This window comes from Sciurus carolinensis, chromosome 9 (assembly GCF_902686445.1).
Source record: "Sciurus carolinensis chromosome 9, mSciCar1.2, whole genome shotgun sequence".
Taxonomy (NCBI): Eukaryota; Metazoa; Chordata; class Mammalia; order Rodentia; family Sciuridae; genus Sciurus; species Sciurus carolinensis.
In genome coordinates, this window is record NC_062221.1 from 46,193,406 (window position 1) to 46,220,072 (window position 26,667).

At 34.5% G+C, this 26,667-nt stretch overlaps 1 protein-coding gene across 5 annotated transcripts in view; it reads left to right on the top strand.

Annotated features, from left to right (window-relative positions):
- The window catches only part of Naaladl2 (N-acetylated alpha-linked acidic dipeptidase like 2), a 1,279,203-nt gene that overhangs the window by 1,055,663 nt on the left and 196,873 nt on the right, over window positions 1–26,667 (top strand). For all 5 annotated transcript variants that reach the window (XM_047564210.1, XM_047564211.1, XM_047564209.1 and 2 more), the window contains one exon: window positions 18,713–18,859. In XM_047564210.1, coding sequence (XP_047420166.1) covers window positions 18,713–18,859 — 147 coding nt within the window. The remainder of the gene's footprint in view (window positions 1–18,712; window positions 18,860–26,667) is intronic.

Genomic DNA, 26,667 nt, shown 5'->3' on the forward strand with positions numbered 1-26,667 from the left:
GATGTGGTTTTTATAGTTTCTGAGCTTCAGGAGACTTAATGAAAAAACTTACCTTCTCTTGAATGAGAGATGAAGTGAAGTGAACTCACTTAAAAAACAAAAATCAAAAACCCAGTGTTAAATTCTCTTATTCTGCTTCCCAATTTCCTTTTTCTTTGAGTATTCATTCTTAAAGATTTTTGAGTTGATGCAACCAACCGAACCCAATATGTGGCAAACTACTAGAGCAGTTTCAGGTGAACCAGTGACTCACCTTGGCCTCTGTTTATGTGATCAGCACAGCACAGCATAAGAGAAGGTAGTGCTAACAACCCACCTCCTGCTTCCTACTTGGTTTACATTCACTCATAAAATAAATTTCATAAAAAGGAGAAGATTTTGAAGCAGCAAGAGAAAAAATAATTCTTCTGAAAAGTCATGAAGAAGGTGAAGAATAAAGGAAGTTGGAGTCTTGAAGAAGGAGTCAGGTTCTGCCTGGATCTATGCATCATGTGTCTGGTCATTGGCAAGCACCTAATTAGCTATGTCTCAGATTTCTCATCTATCTGATAACTGTAATATCCTAATTACCTCAAAGTGCTATGAAAATATGACTTTTTTGGTTAAAATACTGTATAAAGTGTGAATCACTTATAGAATAAGATAATACACTTTCAATATCCTAACTCTCAGAACAAACAGTTGAAAAACCATAATGAATGCACTTGATTTCAGGTGCTAGAAATTTTAACCCAGGTAGAATACTACTACAGATTTCTGTTTGAAATTGTTACTTTCAGTTGATGCATTTAAAATTGTTATCATTTTGCTAAATGCCTAACACATACCAAAAAATTTTGGGAAGGTAGGCTCTTGACTATGGAGAATAAAATTCTTATTTGAAAAAAAAAAAAAAAACATGATTTATCTGAACTTCGAAAACTCTTATAAACATTTGTTCCATAATTTAATGTGCTTTTAGAATAGTCATAAGTCCTTGTATTTCTCTGATTTCCTACTGTATTTTCATTTGTCTTAATGATGAAAGTTTGTGTTAACGTTAATCAGGAAGTTTTTCAGATGGCTGTAGAAAAGGTTAGACTACTCTGCAGGGCCAGAAATGGACAGAACAGTATGATATTCACACTGACAGGCCTAGAAATGGAAGCAAAACTATGTCTTAATTTGGAATTTAAACCAGTTTATTATCAGGTTTTAAAATAGAAACAAACATATAAGTATTTGAGACCTTTAGTCCCTTTAGGCTATGTCAAAATACCTTAGACTAGACAGTCTACAAACAACAGAAGTTTATTTCACAGTCTGGAGGCTAGGTAGCCTGAGGTCAGGGTGTCAGCAGCTCAGTATCTAGTGAGGATTCATTTCCTTATTCATAGATGGTACCTCTGGCTGTGTCCTGGCAGGGTGGGAGGGCTGAAAGAGGTTCTTGGGCCTACTCCATAAGTGCACTAAACCTATTTATGAGGACTCTAATTATCCCCCATGCTCTACCTGCTAATACCATTACCTTGGGGTCTTTGATTTCAACATGTAAATATGGGGGACAAACATTCAGACCAGGGAAAGATTTTTTTCTCCCTAAAATCAAGTGAAACTAAATATGCTTTATTTAAGTGAGTATGAATAATTCTACATATGACTTTGGGACAAAGATTGATTTTTTATATGTTTCTCTGCTTTAGATAACTATTTTAATATATCTACTTGAAAATACATACATTTTTATATTTGTATTACACCCATTATATTTTTTTCTGAATATCTCTAACACATTTGAGATATTGGTTTCGTAAAAACTGAGAAGTGAAGATAGACTATTAGTCTATCTTGCGTAATTTGCATAACTTTTCTCCTAAGTATTGTCTTACTCTGAAGTGCAGAGAACTGTCTAAGGCCTGCTTTGGGGAAATAAATTTGATTTATGAATTTATAGCAAGTTTTTAAAGTAATATGATAAATATCATATATAGATAATACTTTTATAGATATATATAGCATTTTTGTTTTATTTTATTTTATTACTTTTTGGTACTTTTTGAGCCCAGGCAACATTTATCACTGAGCTACATCCCCAAACCTTCATAATTTTTATTTTGAGACAGGGTCTTCCTAAGTTGCTAAGGGTCTCACTAAGATGCTAAGGCTGGTCTTGAACTTGGGATTTTCCTGACTCAGTGTGCCAAATTGCTGGGATCATAGGCATGCAAAACTGCAACTGGCTAGTATCCATATTTTATATAGCATATAGTGATTTTAGATAGTATATGTATAAAAACAAGTTTATGAAAAATATATATATAAATAAATATGTCTACAAAAGCTGTTGTTGTAACTCTTAATGTTTTTAAAATGGAAAAAAATAGTTTCTATGTAGAAGATTTTGGAACCTAAGTCTGCTAAAAATGTTAGTTTTGTGTTTGGAACTCCAAGAGACATTGTTCTAGGTATTACATTGTCATTTTAGTGTATTTCCTGTGCTTTGGATTCCTCATCTGTCTGTTAGGTGAGTGTCATACTATCTACACTGAGGATTTTTGAGATGCCTATGGTGTTAACATTCATGAAATGAACAGCATGGCTTCCTGCCTCTCCAATATATCATGTTCAATATATTGTTAGTACTTCCAAAACACCATTTACATTGTCTATCTAGCTCAGCTCCTGAATTTTCCAGTCAGAATAGTGTCAAATAATACTTTTGGGGAAGTACCATTTTCTAGCTCTTAGAGTACTTATTAACCAAATAGTGATGTCTTAGATCAATTGCCTAGAAATATAACTTGAAATGGAGATTCCAGTGCATGTAAATTATTGGCAGGAGCATTCTTCAGGAAAAATTATATGGACATGAGTGAAGCAGGACAGGAAAGTAGAAAGAGTTGACCAAGGAATAGGTGCTACCTTAGATAAGAGTCAGGCAAGAACTTTCTGAACAGGAGATATTTGAAATGAGATCTGAACAAACATGAAAGAGAGATTCGTGGAAATAAGTAGAGGAAGGTATGCTAGACAGAGTGAATGGTGAATTCAGAGATCCTGAGGTATGCATGTGCTTGACTTGAATCACACTAGGAAGCCAGTGTTGCTGAGAAGTGATGACAAAAGTGTATGAAATGAGGCCAGTAAAGTAGAAAGAGCAGAGTGTACCATGGTTCTTTAGTCTGGGTGTTAGGGAAATAATGACGAAGATGAAAGCAAAGCATCTTTGTCTGATTAAATTACAAAAAGATTAATTTTTACAGATCACAGGATGTGGGGAGGGAGAGAGCAGTAATACTAAATCAAATAATTTTGTCTCAAGCAAAAAGATAATGGGGACTTAGACTTTTTGGAAGCAATGCATGTTGTGAGAAGGGGTACGTTTTGGAATATATTTGAAGTTCAGTCACCAGAATTTGCTGATGGATTAGCTTTGTGCTTCTTTTTTTTTTTTTTTTTTTTTTTTTTTTTTTTTTTAATTATTGTAAACAAATGGGATACATGTTGTTTCTCTGTCTGTACATGGCGTAAAGGCATACCATTTGTGTAATCATAAATTTACATAGGGTAATGTTGTTTGATTCATTCTGCCATTTTTTCCCTTACCCCCCTCCCCTCCCACCCTTCCCCTCCATCTATACAGTCCTTCCTTCCTCCATTCCTGCCCCCCTCCCTAAACCCAACTCCAACCCCAACACTAACTCTTCCCACCCCCCATTATGTGTCATCATCCACTTATTAGCGATATCATTCTTCCTTTGGTTTTTTGAGATTGGCTTATCTCACTTAGCATGATATTCTTCAGTTTCATCCATTTGCCTGCAAATGCCATAATTTTATCGTTCTTTATGGCTGAGTAATATTCCATTGTATATATATACCACATTTTCTTTATCCATTCATCAATTGAAGGACATCTAGGTTGGTTCCACAATCTGGCTATTGTGAACTGAGCAGCTATGAACATTGATGTGGCTGTATCTCTGTAATATGCTGATTTTAAGTCCTTTGGGTATAGGCCAAGGAGTGGGATAGCTGGGTCAAATGGTGTTTCCATTCCAAGTTTTCTAAGGAATCTCCACACTGCTTTCCAGAGTGGCTGCACTAATTTGCAGCCCCACCAGCAATGTAAGAGTGTACCTTTCTCCCCACATCCTCGCCAACACCTGTTGTTGCTTGTATTCTTGATAATTGCCATTCTAATTGGGGTGAGATGGAATCTTAGGGTGGTTTTGATTTGCATTTCTCTTATTACTAGAGATGTTGAACATTTTTCCATATGTTTGTTGATTGCTTGTATATCTTCTTCTGTGAAGTGTCTATTCATTTCCTTAGCCCATTTGTCAGTTGGATTATTTACATTCTTGGTGTAGAGTTTTTTGAGTTCTTTATAGATTCTGGAGATTAGCGCTCTATCTGAAGTATGATTGGCAAAGATTTTCTCCCACTCTGTAGGCTCTTTCTTTGCATTGCTGATAGTTTCCTTTGCTGAGAGAAAGCTTTTTAGTTTGAATCTATCCCAGTTATTAATTCTTGCTTTTATTTCTTGTGCTATGGGAATCCTATTGAGGAAGTCTGGTCCTAAGCCGACATGTTGAAGCTCTGGACCTACTTTTTCTTCTATAAGATGCAAGGTCTCTGGTCTGATTCCGAGATCCTTAATCCATTTTGAGTTTAGTTTCGTGCATGGTGAGAGATATGGGTTTAGTTTCATTCTGTTGCATATGGATTTCCAATTCTCCCAGCACCATTTGTTGAAGAGGCTATCTTTTCTCCATTGCATATTTTTGGCCCCTTTGTCTAGTATGAGAAAATTGTATTTATTTGGGTTTGTGTCCGTGTCCTCTATTCTGTACCATTGAAGCTTTGTGCTTCTTAAGCAGTAATCCCTGAGATGGTTGCATTAGTATCACCAGAAGCATTGGGCACTTGCATATTCTTGGGCCTTCCTTCTGACCTGTGGAATCAGAAATAAGAGATGTAGCCCAGAAATCCTTGTTGTGATGAGCTCTCCAAGTAATCTCCTGCATTCAAGTGCCTGACAGTAAATTACATGTAAGAAGCAAGTGATAGTGAAAAGCAAAGATGACTACAAAGCTTTTGCCTGAGCCTGGGTTCACTGGGTGAATGTTCACATCATCTACGGAGATAGAAAACTGCAAAAAGAATTGATTTGAAAAGGATAATCAAATAATCTTTGGTTTCTTTTCTTTTTGGTGCTGGTAATTAAACATGCCAAGCATGTGCTAAGCACTCATTGTACTACCGAACAACATCCCCAGGCCTTACTTTTATTTTTACAATTTTTAATTGTTGTAAAATACTTGTAACACAGGATTTACTATCAATTATTTTTAAATGTACAGTTCAGTTGTGTTATGTACATTTACATTATTATACGAGTCTTCAAAAATTTTTCTTCTTGTAAAACTGAAATTCTGTATCCACTAAATAACAACCTACATTTTCCCTCCCCAGGCTCAGGAAACCACTGTCTTATTTTCTGTGGGTATGAATTTGACTATTCCAGATACCTCATTACCTTAGTTAGCTCAGGGTCCTAGAACATAGATTGTCATAGACTTGTTGAATTAAGCAACAGATTTTTATTTCTCACAACTCTAAAGACTGGGAGGTCCCAGATAAGGCTCCAGATCACAGAAAGAGCTCTCTTCCTGGCTTCCATGTGGCCATCCTGTTAACATTGTCACAGGTTAGAACAAGAGTAGCTTCCTGTTCTATAAAGTCACCAGTCATATCAGATTAGGATCCCATCTTTATCATCTCATCTAACTTTTATCATTTCTTCATAAGTCCTTTCTCCAATTAAAGACTAGGACTTCAATATATGAATTTGGGGCCAACACAATTTAGCCCACAGTACTTACAAATGGAATCCTATGAGATATACATTTGTGGGGTTTTTTTTTGTGTGTGTGTGACTGGCTTATTTTGTTTAGTAGAATCTAGTCTTTGATGTGTTAAATTTGAAGTACCTGTTTGACATCCAAGTGAGATGTCAAGGTGGCAGGTGGCAGAAGAATGTGCTTTGAGTTCCAGATGTGGAAAAGAAAGGATGTCCAAGTTACACTGTGAAGACAGACTTCTTTAGAATCCCTGCATGAAGGTTAAAGAGTCAAGCACAATGGACTTGGAAACCAACTGTGACAGAAATTTTGGCTTTGTCACTACCTGAGTGACTACAGAGGATTTTTAAAAATTTTCATACTATGACAACTTTAAAGCAGTTTAGGGGTAATTATTTCCTTCTTAAAGTTTTATTACAAAGATACTGTATATGAAAATATCAGGCACATAGTAGATATGTAATATGTATTTGTTAAATCTAAATTTTGCTATTTGTATTTTTTAAATGTTAGATCACTATTGTTTTACTCTATTGTTATTTGGTTTTGTTTGTACAGTTGTTTTAGTTTTAATATTTTTTTGTAAAATTTTAAAAAGTCTTTCCTATTACTATTTTGTTTGAGGAATTAAAGGAATACATTTTACAAAATTTAATATTTATAAAACACTTCCCAGTTATTCTCTTTTTTAGCATAATACTGAAATGTGAAACAACTATGCTATCAGAGGAAGAGCTCATAAAAGAGAGATCAGTTTGAGAAATAAGAAAAAACAAACAAAAAAAAACTTTTTTAAACTTCCTTTAATAACTAGTTTTATTAGGAAAAGGTGCATTTGATAACTGTGAAAAGGCTTTGCTAAGTATAAGCATTCCACATTTTAGAAGGCAGGAGAAAATAGATTGGGTAGGAAGTCATTGCAAAACAATGTAGGAGGTTTGTGTGTGTGTGTGTGTGTGTGTGTGTTGGTTACTAGGAATGACAATTTGTAATAATTCTAATAATGCATTAAATACTGATGTACTAGCTGTACTAGGTGCTGAGTGCTTTGCTTGCATTATTTAATTTGCTCCTTTCAATTTTCTCATAATATAGACATACTCCCTTTTACATTTAGAAAATTCAAGGCTTCAGGAAGTTAAGTAACTCCCTTATAGTCATCCTGCTAGAAAGAGACATCAATACTTTTTAAAGGAAAATGCAAAATCATCTACCTCATCTTTGGTCTATTTGTGGGTTGTAGCTTTGGTTGCTCTTTACTATTTATCTCAAGCACCTACTTATCACAATGTACTTGGTGATGTCAGTACACACTTACTGACTTCCTACAGGTGCCTAATGGGATACATAGTTCACTTGAAAGCAGATTTGGCCCAGTAAGAAATTTAGAGAATGCTTTCCAGAATTGTTATGATTCATGGGATTACCTCAAGTCAGCTTCAATCTTCCTGGAGCATCTTTGGCACTGTGTCCTTTTATTTTCGGGTCTAAACCTAAGCTAAGCCCCAAGGTGCTTATGTAGTTCTTTTCTTTTTCTCTTCCTGTCATTTCTTCTCATCAGAAAACATTGATATGATTAGATTGATTTCAGCTTTATGATCCAATACCTTTAAAAGACTTATTTTATTGTGCTAACCAATATGAAGATGATAGAGATGGACAGAATAAATTCTCTTCATTCAAAAACCATGCAGGAGAGACAGAAAAAATACAAAGGATAATTAAGTTATAAGAAGTGATATAAGCACAAGACTCCTTGGTACATTCTAGCCAAAATAATGATTTTTACATCTGATAGGAAGTAAACTAACAGCTGAGGATCTGCCCTGGGTGTCTGTGAGCCTGGGTAGTGTCTGGGGGTCCTGTGCCTGGTACTCCTTAGATGCAGCAGTGGCCTACAAAGTCCTGGCTCACTCTAGCAAAGATATCCTCGGCCGGCAGCTATTTAGGCCTGGGGTTTTAAGGTTACAATGATGCTGTCATCTATCTGTCAGACTTAGACATACTACTGCTGATGGTGTTACTTCCTCTGTCCAGTTCCTCACTCTCAGCACTTAACTTGTTTGAAATGGTAATGAGTGGTAATATGCAATCCATATCCTTTTGCCCTCCTGCTTGCCAAGTCTGCATTTTTCAGCTTTTTCTCCCTGTACCCTCCTAAAATTAAATGAATTACCTCTGAGATATCTGAGAGCATTCACCTGATTTACAACTGCCCTGTAACCCTGGTCATAGAGAGGACAGCAAACTTTTTCCTGCTACCTAGTGACCGATTCTAAATATATGAAAGAAAAAAACATCATCCAATTGTTTCCTTGCCTCTGAGTTATTTTCTTTTTAATGCCTGATTTTTTCCCCCCAAGGGAGGTTTATTAAACTGTTTGATCTAAGGAAGATTTTGTTTAAATATTTCATTATATATATTTGCTGCCTGAGACAGTTAATGTTGATTTCAATACCAGTTAGATTTTTCAGCTAATTTTTTTAATGCCTGGTAGCTGGAATGTATCACTGAAATGCTGACACCACATTATTTAAAATAGCATTGCCTGTGAGGATAGGAGAAGCTATTTAAGACAAACCTCAAGAAGGCTGGTGAAATAATAGCCCAAGTTACATTATGTCAGCCAATTCCTCACATGGAACAGCATTGTGAGGCCAGAGTTGGTATCCCTCACAGAGACATAAAATCTATATCTTGGTCATTAGAGGTCCTATGGGAGTGTCGCCAGGGGGAGTGTGCTTTAGCCAGTGGGTTGGCCAAAGGTCAACATGGGCTGTACTGCTTTACCTTTTCCATATGTTCACAGTTTCAATTTGACATAATCACAGTACAGTTTTTAGAACAGCTCTGGACTTGTCATTCTATATATAGTTTGTAATTCATGAAGAAAGGGGTTCAGCTATTGGAACACCACTATCAAAATCATTAAAGAAGTGGCAAAGTGACAAAGGAATCTATGGTCTTTTTAGCTAGTAAATTATTTTGAAGCTCCCATTTATTTTCGACTCAAAAGATAATTCTAATTCAGTGGCAGCAGCCTAATAACTTTTTCTGTATAAACAAAGGAACTCATTCCTCCTTCCTTGGTTAAATGGGGTATGTGCATAATTAGGTTGAGGATAGAGGCTGGGGGTGTGGGTCAAGAATCAAAGTTAAATATCTCTGCCTTCCACTCTATTTTCTATCTTTTTTTCCCTCTGTGGAGTAGCAAAGCTTTTAGTCTGTAAAATGTAGTAATAATACCTGCTTTTACCCACTTACAGGTTTGCATTATGATCTAATGCTAGTGTGTTTGTAAAGGATTAAGTCCTAATATAACTGTAGTCTACAATTAGTATATTTTGATAATTAGATACTTGTCTGTAAAGTGCCAACACACACAAACTCTGTAAACAAGAATGGTCCTGAAGGAAATGATTATTATGAAAAGTTTTGTTCTGAATCTTACCCCTCCATCTTTTGGCACCCTGTTCTCTCTAAGCAGTTTCTTGGTTACTTGGGGTGTCAATCTCAGTGACCCAAATTGAAAAGCTTCATGCTGTTGTATCCCCAAATCCTCTACAAGAGAACTTGTTCTTCTCTAACAAAGTAAAGCAGCAATTAGTTTCCTGTTTCCTCCCAATGGCATAGACATAATCAATCTTTCTTTCTCTTTCTTTCTTTCCTTCCTTCCTTCCTTCCTTCCTTCCTTCCTTCCTTCCTTCCTTCCTTCCTTCCTTTTCTTTTCTTTTTTCTTTTCTTTTTTTTTTTCTTTTCTTTCTTTTTGTACCAGGGATTGAATCCAGGGGTGCTTTATCACGGAGACATATCCCCAACCTTTTTTAATATTTTATTTAGAGACAGAATTTCACTGAGATGCTTACGGCCTTGCTAAGTTGCTGAGGCTGAGTTTGAATTTGAGCTCTTCCTGACTTAGCCTCCTGAGCCTCTGGGATTACAGGCATGCGCCACTTTGCCCAGTCATACATAACCTTTGTTTATAGATTCAAATTAGTTATACACGATAGTAGAATGCATTTTGACACATCATACTTAAATAGGGTATAACTTCTTATTCGTCTGGTTATACGTGATGTGGTCATTACATAGAGTAATAATGTCTGATTCATTCTACTATCATTCCTACCATTTTACCCCCTCCCCTCCCTTTCTCCCCTCTGTCTACCATAACCTTTTGATGGTCCTAAAATCTACCTTCCTATATGTTGCCCATGACTCTGCTCCTCTAATTACCCCACTTGTTCACTTTTTGACATTTTTAAAAATGTTAACATTTCTGAAGGTGATATCTATTTTTTTTTAATTTACCAACCAACAATGCCTTTTAAAAATTAACACTGTATCTTAAAATTAAGGGAATCTTAGAATTGTGAACATTTACCATGTTTCAGAGAGGATTTGGAAAATGCAACATCTATTTTTGGAGAGGTGATTCATTCACAGAATGAAAGTTCAAAATTAATATGCAAATAATAAAATGATTTCCTCCCAAGCATGTTCTTCACATCAGTGTCTCTCTCCAGAAGTAAACAGCATTAGTCTATATTAAAGCATATAGACTTGCTATGTGACAATATCACATAGGATTATTCTGCACATTGTTTTCGTATAAATATATATGTTGGCATTCATTCATTATCAGTGCATGAACAGCTTCATTTTTCCTTTTAAAGACTATGTATTAGTCTATTGCATGGATGTAAATAAATTATTTAACTTCATAGAATTTATATCAAATTTTATTCACTAAGGTATGAGGTATCTTCCCCACATCTTTCAAAACATAGTCCATAGATTATTAAAAGTAAATATAAAAGACATCCTGTTTTATGTATATAAGGAATTTATAATTATTTTAATGTAAAATGCCACTTCATACTTATTAACTTTTTTAATTGACTTGATGATCTTTTTGCTTTATATAGCAAATAAATTAGCCATTTGTGAAGTGAATTTTATATCATCTTTACTGATTATAATTTTTGTCATGCAAAGAAGTTAGGATCATTTTGCACATTATGATTTAGTAGTGGGACTAATTAATCTTTTTTATCTTCTGGGATTTTGTCAAACTCAAAAATGTATTTTCCAGTATGATATCATTGAAATTATCTTCCATTGTTTCCCTCACCATTATATGATTTAGATTTTTATATTTAAAGGTGAATTCATCTGGAATATTTTCTGATATATGATTCCATAGGGGAAATGATATTTTAATTATTTTAGTGGAACTTAATCTTAATAGTTATGTTGAAATGTATTTTTACAGTTTTTTAGTAACCACATTTTACTTATTATCACACAAAAACTTAGTGAAGAGGAAAATAAGAGAATAAATAAATATATTTTTTTGCCTTCATGGGACTGTTGGTAAGAAACTCTGAATTGTAATGGAGAGGAAGGAGAAATGAAGTCCAATTATTGAGGGAGAGGAAGAGTCAGAGCTTTAGAGAGAAAGCAAAGGGCAAATATCATCAATCTTTTCCTGTTTTAGCCTTCTAGATTGATCTTCAAAGCATCCATTAGTGCATAAATACATTTTGAATTTAATAAGAAATAGTTCAAATATAAAGTAACTTTTTCACATAAGATTAAAGTTCTGAAAATTAACAGAATGAGATGGAAGAGAATGATTTTCAGTTTGCAATTCTACTTGCATAAGAACAGAATAACCATTCGTCACTATTCAAAGCTGAAAATACTTCATTAATACTCAATAATTTGGTCATTAAATCTCTGTAGAAAACCTGAGGAACTGAAAACTGAAAAATCCATACTATGGGTTGAAAATTTCAATTATATGACAACTAGTTTTATCCCTGACCAAATTTTACCTTTAATAAAGGCATTGCAAAATATGTATTGCTTTTTATTTTCAACATTTTGAAACATTTTGTATATGAGAAACTCATTATTAGATAACAGTGTTTAGGATAACCTAAATAAGTGTCTGGTTTGAAATACTAACTCAGTAAACATAACTTCTTGTTGCCTACCAATGACAAAAGAGGACAATTGCAAAGTATTGTTAAATATTAGATATTATATTGACCTGCTGACATAAAAATACAAATTTATATAAATGAAGACTACATGACACACATAGGAGCTAAGTAAATGTTGCAGAAATGCCACAGATGTACACTTGTCTAAAACCAGATCTGGGATCTATCATGATTACAGAAAGACCTATAGAATCTCAAAATTAACAAATTTAAGATTAGGTTGTTCAGATATCTGAATGTGGTCTGTGTTCTTGGATATAACAAAATGACCGAGAAGACAGAGAAGACAGAGCACTGGGTTTAGAGCAATTCAATCTAAATTCAATCTATATTTGTTAATTCAGACTCAATATTTTAATCTGTAAAATGAAACTCTTTTGCCAAGAAGATTCACCCAACTGTATCCTCTCTGTGGACAATGTTGGCATGCTAGTAAATCTTATGTAAACCTTTTCTCAGAAACAATGCTTAAATTAAAACATGTAGAAGTACAAAAGAAACCATTTTGCACCAAACTATAGTTACCCAAGTATTTGCACTTTCAAAATATACAGATTCTTACATTTAACACATTAAATGATTCTATCAGGGTCCTATCATTGTAAGTTCTACTGAGGTCAGCAAAATGTCTCATAACTGCCACCTTTTCAAATTAGCAATGAGTTTAATGAATGTTTCAAGGTATTGAGAACAACTTAAGTATTGGATTTCATTTGATTTCAAAGATTCAGGTATTGCTAGATACTACTAGGTTTTAGGAATACTTCATAATTGAATAAAGTATTAAATTTCAGTTAAAAGCAAGTAAAAATAGGGTATACCCCCCACTGGATGTCCACAGATATCCTGAATTCATTCTGTGGACCTCTGAATAAGAACCCTTGGGTGTTAGTATATTTAGACTTATTTCTCTATGATTCCTTACTTGTTTACATGGTCTGTTGCCCAGGATCATGTTTACAAATTTATGAACTGAAAATCTCTCTTTCCTACCATTAGTGAGAAGTTCATTTTTTTCACTGGTTCTGTTGAAAATTTCTTAAAACAAATGTAACCCAACATTTAAGAGTGTCCATGTTAGTTATGCAATATAACAGAACTCATAGGCAATCTATTGGTGTATAATAATTGCTTTTGCCATCCCCAAATTCATATGTTGAAGAATAAATCCCTAGTAGTATTTGGAAGTAGAATTTTAGAGAGGTAATTATAGAAGGTAGAGCCCAAATGAATGGAATTAATGTCCTTATGAGAAGAAATGTTAACATGGAATCTCTCTGTCTCTGCCATGTTAGTATCCAAGAGGACAACTATCCTCTGCAAACTAGAAAGAGAGACCTCAGCAGAACTTACAATGATAGGACCCTGATAGAATCTTTAAGCTCCAGGTCCACGAGAAATAAATTCCTATTGTTTAATCTGCATGGTATATACTATTCTGTTATAGCAGCCCACACTGATTTATTTATACACATACACACATGTACACACTTTATGTTGATATCTATATTTCTCACACACACACCGGGGAAAGAGAATGGGGGGAAAGAAAGGAATTGGCTTATGCAATTATGAGGCTGAGAATTCCCCAAATCTCTACCAACAAAATGAAGAACCGGGAGAACCAATTATGTAGTGCGGTCTCAATTAGAGGGCCTGAGTATCAGGAAAGTTGATGGTGTAAGCTCTGTTCCAAAAACCTGCAGCCTTGAGAAACAAAATAAATTGCTGTTTCAGTTCAAGTTCAAAGAAAGGAAAGACCAATATCCCAGCTCCAGGCAAGCAGGAAAGAGGAATCTTCCTTTACTCATGGGAGAGTCAGGCTGTTTTGTTCTATTCAGACCTTCCTGAATTAGTTTAGGGCCACCCATATTAGGGAAGATGATGTGCTTTACTATCTACCAAATCAAATATTAATCTCATCCAAAACTGTCCTCATAGATATTTGACCGGATATCTGGGTACTCTGTGGTCTAGTTAAGTTGACATTTACACAGTGTCTATATTGATAATCATTTTTTCAATACTGTAGACATCATGATCACAGCTGGAACATTATTATTAAAAAATGGGAAAACCAGTGATGTAAGTTTTTTCTAGACAATTGAAATCATAAGAATAATACTGAAATGAAAAAAGTGATTTGATTTTATTCTTATGTATGAAGTGTAGTTGTTTTATTTTACATGTTATACTTTTTTTTGCTTTTTGAATAAGTAATGAACTTAGATTTCCTGTGCATGCGGAATGGATGCTTATGTTTGCAGGGAAAAGCAGAGAGTGTGGGAGAAATGAGACATTTAAATTATTAAACAGATTATTAAATACTTTAGAAACTTGCCTTTGTGTCTTGGCATCACTATCCAACTAATGTAAATGTTGATTTAATTTCTTTATTTCAGTTTTATGATCATTTACCATGAGGTTTTGCATTGCTGATTAAAAGTATACTTGCAAAGAGCATACAGCCTTAGGATTGAGAGGGTGATTTTGTTTCAGATCTTTAACAGACTCGTGGTGGGAAATTAAACAAGTGACAACCACGGTCTTTGCCTGAACTTGCTTATTTTATGAACTGGAATAAAAATGCTTGTTATCAAATGTTAAATATGGAGTATTTTGAACTCCTTAGATGAAATACTTAATACGAATTTACTCAGCCTTGTAAATAAATTTAAAAAGTTAATTGACCTGCACAAATTTGTTACCAACCTTCTCTCTCCCACAGTGCTTATCTTCTAGTAATATGAAGAAAATTAAGATTTCTTTCTACTTCCCACTCAGATATTAGTGTTTATGGGGGTTGAGGAGATCAGTGTCCATTATTTGTTATGATTAATCATAATCCTCTGAAGTTCTGTGTGCAAAAATGATTCACATTAGAATCAAACATAGACATAGGATCACCTCTGAACTGTGAATTTGGCGTAGATTTTAAAATAATGAACAATGAGTATTTAAGGAATACGGTTCTATGCCAGGAATGTTTTCTTATAGGATATCCCTAGATGAAATAACTTGGGGGTTTGGGATCTATTCTGCAAATTTAAACATTTGTTATCTAGTTTTCTAGATACCACAAAAGCACAAAAACAAAATGAATACAGGCTTCAGGGTAATACACTGTGTTAGTCAGCTTTCTATCACTATGACAAAATAGCTGAGGAAAGATGTGCTCTGGCTCATGGTTTCAGAGGTTTTAGTCCATGTTCACTTGGCCCTAGAGCTATGGTCTGTGGTAAGGTAGAACATCATGGTGGGCAGCATGTGGTAGAGTAGAGCTGCTTCCTTCGTGATGGCTGGGAATCAGAGAGAGAAAGAGACAGAGGAAGGAAAGAGAGGTCCAAGGACAAAATACACCCTTCCAAAGCATCTCCCCAGAGAGCCACTTCCTGTGACTGAGTCCCATCTCCTTAAGTTTCAATCACTTCTCAATAGTGCCACCTTCCCGAGACTAAACCTTCAGTACATGAACATTTAGGGGATATTCCAGATCCATAGCTCATGCTTTCTACCCTCATATTGGCTAAATAAGAAAAGTAGGAAGTAGAGAAAGAGGTGGAGAGAGAGCATGAGAAGGAAGAATGAAGGAAAAGAGAAAAGGGAGAAGGAGGGAGAGAGGGAGAGAAATTGAGAGAGAGAGAGAAAGAGGAAAAATGTGGGTTGGCGAAGTAAGTTCTCTTCAGGAACTTCAGGGAAACCCTGTGCTCAGCCAATGAGCAATAGGTCCCAGAGACACAGGAACACTGCCTTGTCCCCGAAGTTCCCAGTCTTGAAGATTTTACCCTCAGTCGGATTGTAACAGGAGTTTTGATAGTCAGGGGCTCCAAGCTCTAGTCCCGGCTGTCCCTTGGGCAATCCAACCTCTTCCATTGTACTATATCCCCCATAAATATTCCGTATTTAGCACCATATGTCTAGTTTGTAGATCTTAAACTTCAAAATAGAATTTTAAAACATTTCTAGGTAACACTGTCTCTGTCAACATCTTCATTAGGAGTTTATGACAAAGGTGACAATGCAAATCTCTAAGAGACAGAAGATTCAATAGATGGGTAAAATAGAGCAAACCATGGTGTAGAAGAGAATGCAGGTATGGAATTCAGGAAGGTGATTCTGAAAGTCGAAGATGGCCTTCTTGATGTGCCTGACAAATATAAAACATGCAAATAATGCTGTAACTGGAAGAAACCATGGAAATGGAATGTGATGGCAATATGAAAGTTATACAGTATGAGTAGCCATGGCAAGAACAAAGAGACTAAAGAGGATCAGTAATGACTTCAAAAAGAATGTCCTGGGCTAAAAAAAAAGATGAACAAGAACTATTCTATCTAGTTGCTAGAACAAAGAAGGATTGATTGGAATGGGTTCATTTGTATAATTTAAGGAACTTGCTTATATGAGAGGCTAACACCTTTTTTTCAGAGGACAACAAACATAGAACAATAATGATTGAATAAAAATAATGTAGAATATTTTACTTAAATATCATATTTTTTTAAATTAATAATTTAGCAGATACAAATAATAGAAATCAGAATTGTCAATTTTTTAATCCATGTCATTCTTCTGTTAAACAAAAACTCTAAGAAATGCAACTTAGAGTTGGAATGGATCTTGAGAGTTACATATGCAAAATGAAATAAAAGTCAAATGTGTATTTTCATTGATACTGAGTGGGGTGCATATACTGTCTTGAAAAGATGTAGATGTTGCTATAGTAAAGAGAATGTAGACAACTTAAATAATGATTTTCAATTTCTTTAGGCAGGCATTTAGCAAATGTAAATGCCAGATTCTAAAAAATTTTCATCATGACAAATTCAACACTATTTTTCACAAATTCAAAGGTCCCTGGTCACCTTTCACTATATTCAAATGAGTGGAGCAAGATGAGTGTGAGTCTGGTGATTGGGGACTGATGAATATCATAACCGCCTGAGATTTTCAAATTCAACTATGGGGAAAAAAATCTATTCTTGTTAAATGAATACCTTAAGAGGGTGCCAGTTTTCAACACCTGGATCTCTAAATAATACTTACGATTTTTTTATATGACATAAAGTTATTCATTTGCATTTCATGATCTAATACTTGAGTGTATCTTGAGAATAATCAAGATCCTCCTTAAATTGTCCCAGTTGTTAACAATACCTCCAGGGGTCTAAAAGTATCCAGAACATATCAAGGAGTTAAAGTATATTAACTTCTTGTTATGGTTTGAGGGAGATATCCCCTTGAAAAGCTTAATGCTGAAATGTTCAGAATGTTCAGAGGTGAAAAGATTAGATTATGGGAGCTGCAATCTAATCAGTTGATTAATCTATTTGATGGATTAATAACTTGACTGGATTACTGGTTGGTAGCTATGGGCAGGTGGGGCATGGTTAGAGGACAGGGGGTGCCTTGGAAGGTATATTTTGTCCCTGGATCCTCACTTGCTCTCTGAATCTTGGCTGCTTTGATATCAGCAGTTTTCCTCCTCTAAAGCCCTCCCACCATAATGGACTGCCTTATCTCAGGCCTATAGTAATGGAATCCACAGACCATGGACTGAATGTCTGAAATCATGAACACAGAATAAACTTTTTCTCCTCTAATGTTTTTTGTCAGGTATTTTGGTCATAGCAATGAAAAACAGATTAAAACACTCCCATTTCAGAGAATTAGACTTTGAAATAAGTAAATTAGTGGGAGTCATCATAAAAAGCATTAGGCTGCTATTGGTCAGAATGTATGGCCAATGTATTTCTATTTCCAAAATGCTTAATTTTCCTAGATATTTGTAAATAACATTAAGCTAAAACCTTGCATGTTTACAAACACTCATGCTGCCTATTTTAATTGATTTTACCTTTGTTGCAAAGATCTTAACTATTAGGGTCTCAAAGAAAATTGAATAAGTATTGAGCCATTATATGTTTGAAATACTTAGCACTAGAGTTGAAAAACAGGTGGAATAAGTCATTTTTTTAAGACGAAATTGCATATTTTCAAGTCTTTTGATACATTATGTTTGAAAGTATTTTTGAAATTATATTTTACCAGGAAACACAAGAGGTTGAGAGTGAATATCTCGATTTAATGGCAAATGTATTGAGCCTGGTATTAAATATGATATTCTTATGCTTATTGCTAAACTTTCCTCACAATAGCTGCCCAGGAGATTGCTATTCTTTCTTGTTACATGTTTGAGACAATTAAATCTCAGAAAGTTTCTACATTTTTGGAAACTTTATTAAAGCAGACATTTTTAATCAATACTTCTTATAAAAACCCTTCATTCTTTTTTGATTTTTTAAATGTTTTGTTTTTATAAAGTTACTATCATTCGTTCTAGAAGCTAGACAATTCTAACTTTGAGAAATAATAGTCTATCATCTTTTATTTCCCTCAGAGATTGTGTTTAGCTCTATGGCTGGTTCTCTGAGGCTGATTGTAGTTATTGGCAGATAATATAAAAACATCTGAGAAAATATTTTTAAGAAGAAATGGAGAAAATTCCTTCTTTTTTTTTAATACACATTTTAAGAAGGAGAGAATCCTTTTCAAAATTTCCAAGGTGGAGTCATTGCAACCAAAAAAACCTATAACAAAAAATACTTTCAAAGCAAAACCAGCATGCAAAACTTCATTCCAGACATTGCCAGTCACGATTCAGTGAGCATCAGAATCTTGGGCCGGTATTTCAACACAGAGTCCCATAGAGGGGAGCTTAAACATTTGCATGTTGAATATGCTCATAGTTGATATTGCTGCTATTAATAAATGGACCATATTTTAAGTAGCACTGACTTAGAGATGACCTGGGAAACACAGTAAGTGTTAATATTTTAAATTATGTTTTTCAGAAAAATAAGTTCAACTGTACCAGAAGAGCTCAGTGTCCAGAAACCAATGTTAGTTCTGTACAGATACAAGGTGATGCTGATTATTTCATCAACCATCTTGGAGTTCCCACCGTGCAGTTTGCTTATGAGGACATCGAAGCATTAGAGGTGATTTCTAAAAATGCAAAACACACAAAATATAGCAGATGTGCAAAATTTGATTTTATCATAGCTATTCGTCTTTCATACCAAATAGGTCACTATAGAAACTGGCTTCATTTAGAGTGTTATTCTTGTTGTTCTGAGGCTTTGTAATAGTATTTGAAAACATCAGCTCTTTTCAATAGTGTTGAATTCAATTTAAAAAGATTTATACTGTCACTCACATTTTCACAGTGTGCTTCACAACAAGAAATTTGCAGTAGTTGGATTAACATCAAAACATAATTGTAATCTTCGGTATTCACAGAAACAGATGACATAGGCAATAGATTCTCCTCTCCTTGCCCAAGGGAAAATGCATTTCATGTGCTCTGTGTTAATGTGAGTCTTGTGGATTAGCTACCCAAAGTTTGTCAATAACTTGCCTGCCTAAAAAGATACTACATTTTTTTATGAAGAAGGAAGGCTTTTTCCCAAAGAATATCAGGAAAGCAAGGTTCACATTAATTAAGTCTATGTTGCTCTATCTGGTCCAACTCAATCCTTTAAGCTTTCTCAGAATGATGTTACGCTAAACTGTTTCCTATTTAAATGTGAATCTTTGGGAATTTTAACTTTCTTTTACAAAATCTTTATGTATTAGTGGGAATTATTTGAAAGTTTCTGGAGTGACCTGCTTCAGGTTATTATTACATTAATATACAATGACTAGGAAATAGTTTGTTCTGTTTTCAAATACAGATATTTCTGAAAAAGAATGTTTAAATTATATCTGTATAGGCTCAACTTCAGATGTGCAACATCTTATTTCTAACAGTTGTTAGCAACATTTATTTCTATGTCTCTGTAATTACCCTTCTCATCCTACTCCTCTTGAGTTTCCCTGTAAATAACTAATGATCAATAGAAATAATTTAAATCTGTGAAGGGAGAAACCCTGGGTGAATCCTATTGTTATAAACTGAATTCCTAGATAATACAAAAGTAATTATTATGATTTATCTATTTTTTAAAGTTAGGACTTTTCATATGCCATTGTTTAAAAATGAGGAACACTGGCATAGGTTTCTTTACTTTCGTACAAACACAATATATGCAGTAAAAGAAGTCAATGTATTAAGAAATTACCCAATTTTAATTTTTTTGTTGCTATCTTTTAGTATTTTTTATTCCCCCATCACAGCCCATCCAGCTCCTTCCATGTTAGCAAGTTGAATTTTTACTTTTTTTAAATGTGTCTGATTCATTTTAGTTAGGTTTTAAGTCTATCATTTAGAAGTTGTTGGTCTAGTATAATCTTGGTAGTTTCCTGACTCTAGCACTTACTAGACAAGTTACTCAACATCTGCCAGAATTATTTTTGCAAATGAGGTACTTTGGAATTTTTATGGAATCTACTTTATAGAGATATAGTACAAACATTAAATGAGATTATGGATGTAAAGGGTTTAGCTAACATTGAGTTATTATTAATGCCCCATCAACCATAGCTATCATCACAATTATTATTTGATTGCAGATTCAAGATAATAGTTGAATTAGAAGAATTTCTAATCTTTTCAATTGAAAACACATCAGTGCAAGGGAGTAGCTTTCAATTGTTAAGGAAAGCGAACTTCTCATGCTGAAAAAGGCAGAATTTGTTGAGGATCAGCTGGAGGTTCTGAGGTGCTAATAGGGAGATTTGGAATCTGTAAAGTTGTAATAGTCTGAAGGAGTTAATCTGTTTTTCAAATTATACCCAGCGTGTCTAGCTCTCATCATCAAGATCATTTTATATTATATTATTGTTTCTGAAAAAGTAATTAAAATAGAATTCCCTATGCACTATAACAAATGACCTTGCTTATATTGCTTTAGTGGGAAGAATTTTTTAATGGATTTGTCCCTTTCAAAATATGATTGCTTATGATGAGATAATTTTGTGTGAACTCCCTGAAGAACAGATAGTAACCTTTACTTTCTGTGTTAACTTATAATAAATATTTGTATACAACCATTAGGAGGAATTATAAGTATTGAAAGACTTTATGATGCAAAAAAATAGTTATGCTTTGTCAATTAGTAAAACAGACAAGAAATTTAGAGTCCTATCATGAATTTGCTTGCCTTTGAAAATATAGTTTTCATGTATTATCTTCAGGGAGATAATTTGGTGGATTGGGAATCAGGAACTCTGACTTTTCAAATCTTTGCATATCATTCAGCAAGATACCTAGGATTCTGGGCCTCTGTTTCTTTATCTGTAACTAATGAAAAGCAAAATGAAACAAAAAATATCTACCACTTAATTAAATACTTGTTATGCTGAATATTTGATACTTTCTCACTTAATATATGTGAGATCACTGTAACTCAGCTATTATTATTAACTCCTTTTATACTGTGGATGACATGGAATTTAAAGTCAAGTAGCTTATCCAAAGTCACAAAGATGCTAGCTAAACCAAAATAGAAGTTGACCTCAGATCTGTTTACACTAAATCCCTCTTTTCAGCAATAGTTCTAAAGGTTCCAAGTTAGAAGCCCAATGCAGGATTCAGTCCACCAACATACAGTTTGCCCTGTACTTTGGGAATTGGATATCTGGAAACATTGGATTTCTTTTCTCCATGGAAAGAATCAACTGACTGAGCATTTCTCACCAGTTTGCCCTGTTCTTTATCAAAGAATCTGCTGTGTTGTTTGCCCAAGAGTGCAGTTAAAAAGAACATTTTCTTCAATATCTGTTTCTATAAAATGTTGGGAATTCAGTGACCAACAGGGTCACATGTTTTATTAGACTTGTGTCACTTATATTACCTGACTGGACCCTGTAAGAAAGGAACTTCTTATCTATGCACTAATTTTGAGTAAAAGTTCTAGTGAATAATTCTACAATTGCTTCCACTTTAAAAATTGTGTATATTTGTCTTGGTGCAGAGGCACATACCAGTAATCCCAGTAACTCAGGAGGTTGAGAATGATGGATCACAACTTCAAGGTTAGCTTCAGCAACTAAATGAGACTCTCAGCAACATAGCAAGATCCCATCTTAAATTAAAAACAAAACAAAACACACACAAAAGAAGAGATTGGGAATGCAGCTTAGTGGTAGAGTGCCCTTGGGTTCAATCCCCAGTATCTCTCCACACCAAATTAAAAATGTTGTGTTCTAAATGAGTTAACTTTATAATTATATTCATGGAAGAAATTACCTTTTTTTTATTTTTTATTTTTATTTATTTATTTATTTATTTATTTATTTATTTATTTTAACGTATACAAATGGGATACATGTTGTTTCTCTATTTGTACATAGAGTCAAGGCATACCATTTGTGTAATCATACGTTTACATAGGGCAATGATGTTTATTTTTTTTTCCCTTCTCCCCCACCCCTCCCACCCCTCTTTTCCCTCTATACATTCCTTCTTTCCTTCATTCTTACCGCTCTCCTTATCCCTAACCCTAAACCTAACCCTAAACCTAATGCTAACCCCTCCCACCCCCCATTATATGTCCTCATCCGCTTATCAGCGAGATCATTTGTCCTTTAGTTTTTTGAGATTGGCTTATCTCACTTAGCATAATATTCTCCAATTTCTTCCATTTGCCTACAAATGCCATAATTTTATCATTCTTCATTGCGGAGTAATATTCCCTTATATATATTTGCCAGTTTCTTTATCCATTCATCAACTGAAGGGCATCTAGGTTGGTTCCACAATCTGGCTATGGTGAATTGAGCAGCAATGAACATTGATGTGGCTGTATCTCTGTAGTATGCTGATTTTAAGTCCTTTGGGTATAGGCCAAGGAGTGGGATAGCTGGGTCAAATGGTGTTTCCATTCCAAGCTTTCTGAGGAATCTCCACACTGCTTTCCAGAGTGGCTGCACTAATTTGCAACCCCACCAGCAATGTATGAGTGTTCCTTTTTCACCACATCCTCGCCAACACCTATTGTTGCTTGTATTCTTGATAATCGCCATTCTAATTGGGGTGAGATGAAATCTTAGGGTAGTTTTGATTTGCATTTCCCTTATTACTAGGGATGTTGAACATTTTTTCATATATCTGTTGATTACTTGTACATCTTCTTCTGTGAAGTGTCTGTTCATTTCCTTAGCCCATTTGTTGATTGGATTATTTGTATTCTTCATGTAGAGTTTTTTGAGTTCTTTATAGATTCTGGAAATTAGTGCTCTATCTGAGGTATGGTTGGCAAAGATATTCTCCCACTCTGTAGGCTCTCTCTTCACATTTCTGATAGTTTCCTTTGCTGAGAGAAAGCTTTTAAGTTTGAATCTATCCCAGTTGTTGATTCTTGCTTTTATTTCTTGTGCTATGGGAGTCCTGTTAAGGAAATCTGATCCTGAGCCAACAAGTTGAAGATTTGGACCTACTTTTTCTTCTATAAGATGCAGGGTCTCTGGTCTGATTCCGAGGTCCTTGATCCATTTTGAGTTGAGTTTTGTGTAGGGTGAGAGATAGGGGTTTAATTTCATTCTATTGCATATGGTTTTCCAGTTTTCCCAGCACCATTTGTTGAAGAGGCTATCTTTTCTCCATTGCATATTTTTGGAACCTTTGTCTAGTATGAGAAAATTGTATTTATTTGAGTTTGTGTCCATGTCCTCTATTCTGTACCATTGATCTACCTGTCTATTTTGGTACCAATACCATGCCGTTTTTGTTACTATTGCTTTGTAGTAGAGTTGAAGATCTGGTATTGCAATACCCCCTGCTTCGCTCTTGCTACTGAGGATTGCTTTAGCTATTCTGGGTTTTTTATTCTTCCAGATGAATTTCATAATTGCTTGCTCTATTTCTGCAAGGTACATCATTGGGATTTTAATTGGAATTGCATTGAATCTGTATAGCACTTTAGGTAGTATAGCCATTTTGACGATATTAATTCTGCCTATCCAGGAACATGGGAGATCTTTCCATCTTCTAAGGTTTTCTTGAATTTCTTTCTTTAGTGTTCTGTAGTTCTCATTGTAGAGGTCTTTCACCTCTTTTGTGAGATTGATTCCCAAGTATTTTATTTTTTTCGATGCTATTGTGAATGGGGTAGTTTTCCTAATTTCTCTTTCTGAAGATTCATCACTTATGTATAAAAATGCATTGGATTTATGAGCATTAATCTTGTAACCTGCTACTTTACTGAATTCACTTATGAGTTCTAAAAGTTTTCTGGTGGAATTTCCAGGTTCCTCTAAATATATAATCATGTCATCAGTGAACAGGGATAGTTTGAGTTCTTCTTTTCCTATTCGTATCCCTTTAATTTCTTTGGTTTGTCTGATTGCTCTGGCTAGAGTCTCAAGGACGATGTTGAATAGAAGTGGTGAAAGAGGGCATCCCTGCCTTGTTCCAGTTTTTAGGGGGAACGCTTTCAGTTTTTCACCATTTAGAATGATATTAGCCATGGGCTTAGCGTAGATTGCCTTTATAATGTTAAGGAATGTTCCCACTACCCCAATTTTTTCTAGTGTTTTGAGCATGAAGGGATGTTGTATTTTATCGAATGCTTTTTCTGCATCTATTGAAATAATCATGTGATTCTTAACTTTAAGTCTGTTGATATGGTGAATGACATTTATTGATTTCCAAATGTTGAACCAACCTTGCATCCCTGGGATAAAACCCACTTGATCGTGGTGCACTATCTTTTTAATATATATTTAAAAATTATGTGTTTATAATGCAAAGGTTAAGATTTTTGTCAATATATATTTTGTCCTCTAAGGTTGATTATAGATCTATTACAATGGTCCCTCTTTGCTATGAGGAAGACATTCCAAGATCCCAGTGGATACTTGAAAGGGCAGAGTGTACTAAAATCTCTATGTACTGTTTTTTTCCTGTACATACACACCTATGATACAGTCTAGCTTATGAATTAGGCATAGAGGATTAACAACAATGATTAATAATAAAATTGAAGAATTATAATAATAATATACAGTAATAAAATTGCCACCATCACTGCTCTTGCATTTTGGGACAAATATTAAGTAAAATAAGGGTTACTTGAACACTTGCACTCAGACACCATGACAACAAACCTGGTAACTGAGATGGCTATTGGGGGACTAAGGTAGGTAGTATGGACAGGGAATATTTCCATTCTGGGCAGGATAGAGCAGGACATATGGGATTTCATGTTACTGCACAATTTAAGACTTATGCATTGTTTCTTTCTGGAATTTCTGATCAAATATTTCAAGACTGTGGTAGATTGTAGATAACCAAAACCATGGGAAGAGAAACTGTGGATAAGGTGAATTATTGTATATTCAGTTTCAACAAGTAAATCCTGATAACAGTGGAAAAACTGAATTGTAGGAAGCTAAACTGGTGCCATGGAGACCACGTTTTATGGACATGTGGGACATTATTAGTTCTATTTTTTAATGGAAGTTGACATTTTATGATGTCTGTCCCAATATTTCATACTATCCACATTCCTAGCCGTAATGTTTCCCCATAGTTTCTCTGGATACAAATACGTTCCCCAAATCACTTCAAATACCACTCATTTTTGCCTTTTTTTGGCACTTATAGTCTCATTTTCTAATAACTAAATTTCACAAATGCAAAGTAACCTATGTATTTGCCAGATGTTAATTTGATTCTTTCTCATAAGATATTGCCCTGTTAATTGAAACATCTCTGGTTGTAAGCTTCATTTAAATACGGTTTTAAATTTGTAAACACTGTTGCACCTGTTAGGAGAAGCATTCTGTGCAGATTAAATACAATGCAGAGATTGCTGAAAAGGAAATGAAAAGACAGATGCTTTCTGATTAAGAGTGCAATATTTATGACAGGCTGGTGGTCCAATGCACATTTCTTCTGTCACTTACCAGCTGTTTCACATAATTTTTGTTCCAGATCAGTATATTTATTCTCTATAGGGCATGTCAGAGGTTCTGCCTTTCTTAGTATATCAAAAGATCAATTCATGCCAAGCAAGTTTTATACCACAATTTGAAGCTTGCTTCCTCACTCTGTTTAACCTTATATTTTTTGCTCTTCCGCTTGAAACATTCTATTTTAAACCCAATTTACCTCTATAATGGAGTATTTAACATTTAAATAATAATGAGACAAAAGGGTATAATGGTTTTTATATAGCAGGAGTTATGGCATAATTGTTTCATTATCATTTAATAAACTAGGGACAGAAATCCAAATAGAATAGGTGTTTTGAAACTATTTTTTTAAAGCTAGATAACTTTGATGCCAATTCTGATTCTTAAAACAATATGTAGCAGCAGCAGTGGTGTGTGTGTGTGTGTGTATGTATGTGAACTTTAGCATCTATGTAATTTTATGACATAAAAGTGATTATAATTTTTGCAGAAACTCAGTACAATACATGTGTATAACTTCTGGAGCAAAGTAACTGGGTTTACATATAATTCTTCATGTTTTATTCTAAGTAAAAGAATAATTTGTCACTTGAATTAGAGATCACTCATTACATTTTCTGTTTGGAACTTAGTCACTGTCTTTGTTATGTTAATAACAGTAGTACTTCAAAAGCCAGTCAGGAGCTCAAGTCTTAAGGAAGCAAAACAAATATTTTTAACTCTGCATTAGTACTACTGATACTTTGCAGTATCTGATAGAATCTGTTCCAAACTAACAGCTACAAAACTTAAACTGAGATTTTATCTTTTCTATTTCAAAGTGTGCCAATTGGAAAGAGGAGGGATAAAGTTTCTTTAGTGCTCTCTCTAGCTCATTATCTTTCTTTTAACTGATCTTAAGAAAACTACTTACAACATGGCATCACAATATATGATATTATTATATTCT